The sequence below is a fragment of the Ciona intestinalis genome, unplaced genomic scaffold (assembly GCF_000224145.3).
Source record: "Ciona intestinalis unplaced genomic scaffold, KH HT000061.2, whole genome shotgun sequence".
Lineage (NCBI taxonomy): Eukaryota > Metazoa > Chordata > Ascidiacea > Phlebobranchia > Cionidae > Ciona > Ciona intestinalis.
Window position 1 is genome coordinate 31,873 of NW_004190383.2, and position 8,834 is coordinate 40,706.

General features: G+C 38.1%; 2 protein-coding genes across 4 annotated transcripts in view; one reads left to right on the plus strand and one right to left on the minus strand.

The window, feature by feature from the left end:
* The window catches only part of LOC100178966 (cilia- and flagella-associated protein 206-like), an 8,705-nt gene extending 5,294 nt beyond the window's left edge, over positions 1 to 3,411 (minus strand). Inside the window, exons 1-6 of the mRNA XM_018815294.2 lie at positions 3,132 to 3,411; positions 2,658 to 2,830; positions 1,975 to 2,081; positions 1,305 to 1,463; positions 746 to 830; positions 313 to 442 (exon numbers count right to left, since the gene is read on the minus strand). Coding sequence (XP_018670839.1) covers positions 313 to 442; positions 746 to 830; positions 1,305 to 1,463; positions 1,975 to 2,081; positions 2,658 to 2,830; positions 3,132 to 3,323 — 846 coding nt within the window. The 5' untranslated portion in view covers positions 3,324 to 3,411. The remainder of the gene's footprint in view (positions 1 to 312; positions 443 to 745; positions 831 to 1,304; positions 1,464 to 1,974; positions 2,082 to 2,657; positions 2,831 to 3,131) is intronic.
* Positions 3,412 to 5,703: 2,292 nt separating this feature from the next.
* LOC100176647 (feline leukemia virus subgroup C receptor-related protein 2-like) overlaps positions 5,704 to 8,834 on the plus strand; it is an 8,764-nt gene continuing 5,633 nt past the window's right edge. Inside the window, exons 1-4 of one of the 3 annotated variants that reach the window (XM_026838129.1) lie at positions 5,704 to 6,062; positions 6,426 to 6,624; positions 7,904 to 8,135; positions 8,536 to 8,631. In XM_026838129.1, the coding sequence (XP_026693930.1) occupies positions 6,470 to 6,624; positions 7,904 to 8,135; positions 8,536 to 8,631 (483 nt within the window). In that variant the 5' untranslated portion in view covers positions 5,704 to 6,062; positions 6,426 to 6,469. Of the gene's footprint in view, positions 6,063 to 6,425; positions 6,625 to 7,229; positions 7,299 to 7,903; positions 8,136 to 8,535; positions 8,632 to 8,834 lie in introns of those variants that run through there. The other 2 variants (XM_026838130.1, XM_018815295.2) reach the window with 2 other exon arrangements.

Consider the following 8,834-nt stretch of genomic DNA (forward strand, 5'->3'; position numbering starts at 1 on the left):
GGCGATCAGTTTTAGTATCGCCGTTGAGCATCGAACCGGGACACTTTGGTTTCGTTGCAGGCGCCTAAACCACTAAGCCACGGCGCCAGACTGTGTTATGGTAATCGTTTTCTTGAAATAAAAAAAATTAAAAATAAAGAACCAAATTTGTAGCAAACTAAGTGGGATTTTCTAACATGCTTGGTAATGTAAGTGCTTTGCACGACAGTTTATAATTATAACACACCAAAAAAATAACCGTGTGATATGCGTGAGATCTTGTCAGAAATCCCATATTCAACAGATTATACCAACCATACATATTCAACTTACCAGCAAAATACGCAGGAATGCTTCGTGTTGCCGAACATTAATCAGGGATTCCTTTAATAGTTGGACAGGAATCTCATTTGGCAACACTGGTGGATCCAGGGCTTGGAAGTGCTCAACTAATGCAGTGAACCTGTGATGGTGTCAACGATTACATAGAATTGATTGAATGTAACTTATTTATCCTCGCATGGCGGGACAACGAAAGTCTTTATAGAAAAGGTTCTGTTTCATACACCTTGTGTCCGCTTACAAGTTACCATGTATGTAACTTATATATCCTCACATGGCAGGGCAACGACAGTTGTTATAACACGAGTGTTCTGTTTCATACACCTCGTGCCCGCTTAACATCTACTACAGGAGTAACGTTGTTGGCAAAAGCCATAAAACTCCAAATTTTGGTGCAGTAGCTGGAAAACCCAGTGTAAAATACCTGAACGCAGATTGCTGACTGTTTTGTATTTCTATGTCCACGTTTTGAGTTGTAGCTGGAATTGCTTCGTTTAGGATTCCCGGCACTAAGTACAGATGGAGTGATATATTTATAATTTAATTATAATAGCAAAAAAAATAAAAAAAGCAAAACATTGTGTGTTTTTTTTATAAAAATATTTAATTATTGACCACTAAATGCTTTTATTCTTTGAACTACACTGGTTGCATGAAATACTTAATAGGCTTCCCGGCTGTTGTAGTAATAGGCCAACTCTGGCTTAAATCCCAGGTCCCATGACATGCCCTACTGTAGGACCTCACCCACATAGAATAGAATGTGCATATACGATGTTGGGGTGATGTGCCAACTCTGGCCTAAATCCCAGGTTCCATGGCGTGTCTCACTGTAGGACCTCACCCATATAGAATAGAATGTGCATATACGATGTTGGGGTAATGGCCCAACTCTGGCATAAATCCCAAGTCCTCGACAAGAACCTCACCCACATAGAACAGACCCCCAGATTAAGAAGCCCTATGTATAACCACCAACTTACAATCATCAATTCCTTCCCCTCCTTTCCCACATTCCTTGTTGAACAGACGAATACCGGACACAATAAACGTGAGTTCTTGTAATTGTCGTTCCTTATCCCTCTTGGTGAGCGACATGAACGTTCCAAGTTCAGTTTGCGGAAAAACGCTCTGAAGAGCAGCTGATAAAAAATGATTTGAATAATTTGTAATAAATTCCGTGAATCTGACCCTGATCTGGTGCTCATAGAGTTGGACAATTCTTGTGTAAAGAAATACAGTAAGGATCTGGTGCTACAAAAATGACTAATTGGACTTGATTTTTGTCTGTTAGGTTTTTCCAGATTTGAATAAAAATTGTGCAGTTTGGCCAATGTTAGATGCCTATAAAATAACTTGTAACAAATTCAAGTTTAACTACAGTAATTGACCAATTTGACCTTTGGAAATCAAAGCAATTATCTTTGAATCAAAACTTAAATGGTTATTGGTACTAGACTAGTCTAAATCTAGACCATTAAAAATATTATTTAATAACTTTTTAATAAATAAAAAAATCTACATTTAATATATATATATATAGGAAACTTTTTAATAAATAGACAACACTTTTAATAAATATACAACAGGTCTAAATATACAGAAAATTTTTTTCTTAAATAGACAACACATTAATAAATAATAATTACAAACCCGTTGCTTCTCTGACGACAGCGATGTCTGTGGGCGATCCCAACCCGGAACGTAACAAAACATACGAAACTATTTTCCTGTATAAGCTTTCTAGTTCTTCTCTTGTCCTGAAAACAAGAATACATTTTTTTTATACACCGACTAACGCATAATAATATGGAAACTAATGAACCATAAAAATGCAGATTAAAAAGATATAAATAACTGCAAACTTTTTTCCAAACGAAAATCAACATTAATTTTTTTTCAAAAAATAAATGTAACTTATTTTATCCTCACATAACTGGAAAACAGCAGTCGTTATAACACGGCTGTTCTGTTTCATACACCTCGTGCCTGCCAATGAGTTACCAAGTATGTTACTTTGTGGGTGATTATGCAGAAAATATGCAATATTTTTCCTAAAATCCAAATAATTTCAACAGAAATAATAGTATTGTATGCCAGTAAAAATATTACTTGCTAATTCCTGGGCAAGCCTGCCCAGCCTGCCACCCCAGGTTTGACGCCTATGGTCGCAATGTTATAAGAAAAAATCTCGTACGTTGCATATTAGGCTGGTGGAAAGTGTTAGAGGTTGTTAGTTAGGGGTTATAAGGGGGTCAGTGGGTTAGGGGTTAGCTGATAACGTAGGAGGAGGGTCCATCACTAGCACCAAAAACTTTACAAAATGGCCATTATACCTTGCTCTGCTATCAGTGATCTCTCGGGTGACTGGTGTAAGTCTGGCTTCTAAAACACGGCGATGTTCGTCGAGAAATTCCTTCCTGCTTGTGTAGTTCATGTCGAAATAGACTTGCATTTTAATCGTGTCCAAACTTGGTGATCGTGCGTCAACCAATCTTTCCACACAATACTGGAAATGAAGGAAAAAATTAAGGATATTTATTTTGCTCCAACCCAATGGTGACTAATGGGTTGTCTAATTTTCAGCCATACAGGAAAACATGGTAACTTGTGAGCGGAAACAAGGCGTATCAATTTGGGAAAACACCTGTGTTATATCGACTGTCAAATGGGAATAATATGGCAACCTTGTAAGATCAATGTCAGCACAGAACTAAGACCAACACTTAAAAATACACTTTAAATAGATTTTATCTCAACATTTTTAAAATCAAAACATAAATTTACTTTAAAAACTACAAAATGCTTGCCTTTATTAGTTTTTGAACGTCATCTTTCGTTAACGTCCTATCAACATTGAACTCATTTTGAGGATCCAAGACCACTGCCTTTACCATGAAGGCTACAAGCGTTTCCGACAAACTGTGACCTTTGCTTGCACATTCTTGCACAATTTCACGAATAATATTCTTAATCACACTTTCGGCTTGTGCTCGCGACATTTTAGCCAAGTTTTTTTGTGAATACGTGTATTTTACCAGCCTTAGCTTTGGTAGCTTAACTATCTCAAAGAAAATAAAGATTTAATAACAGCTGCCGGAAATTATATGGAAAATAAATTAGTTTATTTTGTTTATTTTAAGAACTAACTTTACAAAACACACGGTTGCCCTGACTCCAGATAACGCCAACACAGAAACAGTATTAACCGAAATTGCCTGCAACCGCTCGCAACCGCAATATTAAAAGATTAAAATATTCGAAGAGTTCGCTGCCTTTTACAAATTAAAAGATACGACTAGTATATAAAAAAGCGAAAATTGAATAAAGGTGTTAACCCAATTTATTGTATTCATTAAAAAACTAACGTGTCAGCCAAAACTTGCTATTTCGAGCCTATTTGAGAAAAAGGTCACCCGTTTAGTCAATTTTTTAAAATAGGAACAGAAGTATTAAGATACATTAATTTCAAGTGCTTTTAACTCGATGTAGGCTTAATGATAACATTTTTTGCCTGGGTTCAAGAGCCACACTTTTTTATTGACACACTTTCCCAAATCTTTTAACCATATATCTTGTTTTAATAACAGTTGATTGTTTTGCTGTTGATCCCCTTTTCTTCATTTTTTAAATATTTTTAAAATTTAAATACATGATCTTCGCTATCATTTTCAAGGAGATAAATAAAAATATGCTATGTTTTAAAATGAAATTCCTTTTAAACTAGGTAGAACGAAACTTACACAGTCCAAAGGTTAAGAAAAAGAAACCACAAGACAAATAATCTATTTGATAAACCCTCAAGTCAGTGCACAATAAATACTTATGGAGGTTTAAGATTACAGAATAGCTCCTTCTGTATTCAATTGTCAAGAGCATGCAGCTACAGGATGCAATCAAAAGCAGCAGAACGGCGTCTAGTTTCTGATGAAGTTTAGTATGCTGTAGCCTACTCTGGTTATAGGCTATAACATGTGTGTTAGCTAGCCTAGCCTTCGGTAAAGCAAGATAATAGTATGTTACTTACAGTGATGTAGCATGGTCTGGAAAGCGCCGAGAAAAACGGCCAGGGAATGTATATAGTTTAGGTGGGGGAAGTTGGGACACCTTTAGTACATAAAATCCAAATATCCTAATCGTGTTTTAAACAAATAACACCGGTCTGTCGGGGTCGTGAGGATATAGTTTCATAATTCCTTGAATGTTCTTTGTTTACTACCAAATGGGACCAGAGAATAGAATGAAAAGTTGTCCCATCTTCCCCCACTTTAATATATATATATATATATATATATATATTGGTTTGTGAGTATATATATAGAGATAAGCCTGCAGTTAAATTGAAACAATAAATGTTTAAAAACCAAGAGATTATCGAGTCTATTTAGCAGTTTACCAATTAGTTGTACAGCTCTGCTTTTCCCATGTGCAGTTATTGCGTGTCAAGCCCTTTAACACAAAAGGCAAACAATTGAGACCCCTCTGTTTATTCAGGGGTGGTAAGAAAACACAAGCAATATGTACAAAGTAAACATACGCTATCTAGTTAAGCATGCATAGGGCTGCGTTCTGTGCTGGTTAAATCATTTTAATGTGTGGACAGAATAAGTGATTGAAGTCAAAATGAAATACACCAGTAATTTTGCTACGGTGTAGCTATTAGTGATAACTTATACATTCGTCCGGGAGGGTGAGGTCCTATAGTGAGGCATGCCATGGGTCTGGGATTTATGCCAGAGTTGGGCCATTACCCCAACATTGTATATGCACATTCTATTCTATATGGGTGAGGTCCTATAGTGAGGCATGCCATGGGACCTGGGATTTAGTCCAGAGTTGGCCCATTACCCCAACATTGTATATGCACATTCTATTCTATATGGGTGAGGTCCTATAGTGAGGCATGCCATGGGACCTGGGATTTAGACCAGAGTTGGTTCATTACCCCAACATTGTATATGCACATTCTATTCTATAAGGGTGAGGTCCTACAGTAAGTCACGCCATGGGTCTGGGATTTAGGCCAGAGTTGGGCCATTACCCCAACATTGTATATGCACATTCTATTCTATATGGGTGAGGTCCTATAGTGAGGCATGCCATGGGACCTGGGATTTAGACCAGAGTTGGCTCATTACCCCAACATTGTATATGCACATTCTATTCTATATGGGTGAGGTCCTACAGTGAGTCACGCCATGGGTCTCGGATTTAGGCCAGAGTTGGTTCATTACCCCAACATTGTATATGCACATTCTATTCTATGTGTGAGGTCCTACAGTAAGGCACGCCATGGGACCTGGGATTTATGCCAGAGTTGGCCCATTACCCCAACATTGTATATGCACATTCTATTCTATATGTGTGAGGTCCTAAAGTGAGGCACGCCATTGGGCCTGGGATTTAGGCTTCAAATCAATTGCTGCTATTCGCCCGGTTTTAAGTTAAATTTCATCACTGTAATGCGCACTGAACAAATATTGAATTACCTGCAAAAGCGCTTTAAGATTCTAACCAGAGATTCGGTTAAGCTTATACCTGTCCCTGAGCAAATATTATGAATGCTTCATTATTTGGTATGCCAACACAGACATGACGTTATACAATCTGTCTATGCTGCAGTTTTCCAACCAGGCGTGCGAGAAGCGTTCTTATAGGGGTGTGGGAAGCTAAATGAATGAATGTATGCAAGTTATAACTTGCTTTGTCCTTGCGTGGTCGAAAAACGACAGTCGTTATAGGTTCGTGTTCATAACAATTAACAAGGTTCTATTCTATGGTCTGCGGGTTTACAATTCTTTAAAAACGTTCTTTGTTTACAACCAAATGGGACGAGAAATTAAGATAAGAAGGTGTCCCATCTTCCCCCACCCTGTTATGCTTAATATTGTGCTTGAGTTATCTAGCGTTTATTTGTGTTGTCGGCGCTTTGCATGCCTGACTATGCCTTTTCAGCCGCTTCGCTACGTCGCTGGCAAAACAGATCGGTTTCAGCTCTGCAGGATATAGGTTTTGATTAGACGTTTCCCTTTATAAATGCTCCCTACGCATTTCTCTATACAGATAACGCGCGCGTTATAATCAGACTATTTTATAACTTGCAGATAACGCGAATAGTCGGAACATTTGATAACTTATTGGTTTTAATATGGACGGGACATCTTTTATGATAATTGAGAAGCCGGTCGAGGAGACGCGGGTTTATCGCAGACGTTGGTTTATGTTGTTGTTGTTTTCCCTTTACTCCGGCACCAACGCTTTTCAATGGATTCATTACAGTATAATCAGTAACATAATAACAAGGTAGGTCGATTGCTTTATGATACGAGTATGTGATATATCGCATATGTTTATACTTGGACACCTTTTATCATACAATTTATAATGTTCATACGTGTATGTGCTTGTTTTATATTATAAGTTAGGGTAGGGGGAGATGGGACACCTTTAGCACACAATGTCCAAATATCCTGATAAAAAATAACAACGGTTTATGGGAGTCGTGAGAATATGGTTTTATAATTCTAATGAATGTTCTTTGTTTACTATTAAATATAGGACGAGAAAATGGATTGAAAAGGTGTCTCATCCTACCCCCACCCTACTATATACAAACCGTGACTGTGATATATAGACAAATTTAATTTTAAAAGTTCCCATTTTGAGTAAATGAATGAATGTAACTTACCTTATCCTCGCATGGCCGGAAAACGACAGTCGTTATAACACGGGTTTAACACCTCGTGCCAGCTTACGAGTTAAAACGTATACAACTTTGTGGGTGAGAGCGAACAACGTAGTTATGTTGAAGCTACTTTAAAAATAGTCTGCAGTTCAAGCTATGTTGCTTGGCCTTCCTACCCATTCATGCGAGCTATAAGTGGTCTACTTTTCCACCAAATACGCAGCCATGCAAGAAGAGAAGAGAGCACACCGAGTGCTAGTGAAGAATCCTCTCCCTACGTTACCTGCTAACTGTACGAATCGTAACGCCCAACCACTAACCGTATAACCACTATCTATCAACCTCTAAAGGTGGCTGTACACAGTATCCCCCCCCGGCGGGAAATTTCGCTTGCGAAGTCGTATGAAAACCCATTACCGAGTTCCGCATGCGGCAGCGAAATCCGGACAAAACAGACAAAACGGACGAATTCCAGATACTGTGTACAGCCACCTTAATATGTCAAGCAAGAATTTTAAACACTTTCCACCAGCCTAATCTGTAACGTACCATTCTTCACTAGTATCAGAAATATCTTTCTATTAACAATGTATTACATTTTGACATTTTCTGCATGCAGTTCATAATTAATCCTTCCCAATGTTATCTGCTAACTACTAACCCCTAATACTAACCCATAAAACTTTTCACAGCGTAATCTATAAAGCACTGGAAGATTCTTCACTAGTGCTAATACTGCTGTAGACTCCTACTGTGTAGGATAAAAAACATTCGTTCCGTTATTCCCTTAAAAATCCTTGCTTGACATAATACTGTGCAGGCCAAAAATTCATTGTTTGACGAAATTGACGAAAACCGGGGTGCTAAATCAAGTAACAAACTATCTTTTTCATGTAGGTTTTACGGAGTCGCAATTACTACAACAGACTGGCTATCCATGGTGTTCATGTTGTGTTACATACCCCTCATATTCCCAGTAACTTGGCTGCTGGATAGGAAGGGCTTGCGAGTCATAGCTATCCTTGGTTCAACATTAAACGCGCTTGGTGCTTTGATCAAAGTTGCATCGGCCGAACCTCATCTTTTTGCTGTGACAATGCTGGGGCAAACAATATGTTCAATAGCACAGGTTAATGGTTTTGCATTTCATCGTTTTATTAAAGTAAACGCAAAGGCACATCTCGCATGGCGTGGCGGCGACAGTCGTTCTGTGTTTCATACACCTCGTGCCCGCTTACAAGTTACAACGTATGTAACTTACTTATCCTCACATGATGGCGGGGCAACGACAGCTGTTATAACGCGGGTGCTGTTCTGTGTTTTATACACCTCATGTTCACTTTATGCATAGTAAAAAAATTGGACAACCCATTAGTGACCACTGGGTTGAAGCAATTACTGTTAAGTTTCTTGTCCAAGGAAACATACGACCACAGGTAGCAGAAGGCCTATATACAATCTTTATGATATACACTTCAACTGCATAACTCTCCTTAAAGCTATTATTCACCAATCATCCGTCGTTACAGGTGTTTATACTCGGCATGCCTTCCAAGGTCGCTGCAACTTGGTTCGGACCAAAAGAAGTTTCCACTGCTTGTTCAATAGCAGTGTTTGGGAATCAAGTAAGAGCTTATATATTTTCTATATTATATAACATATAGGGTGGGGGAAGATGGGACACCTTTAGCACATAATATCCAGATATCCTGATCATGTTTTAAAATTTAACAATGGTCTATGCGAGTCGTGAGGATACAGCTTTATATTTCTTTGAATTGTCTTTGTTTACTACCAAATGGGACGAGAAAATTGAAAGAAAAGGTGT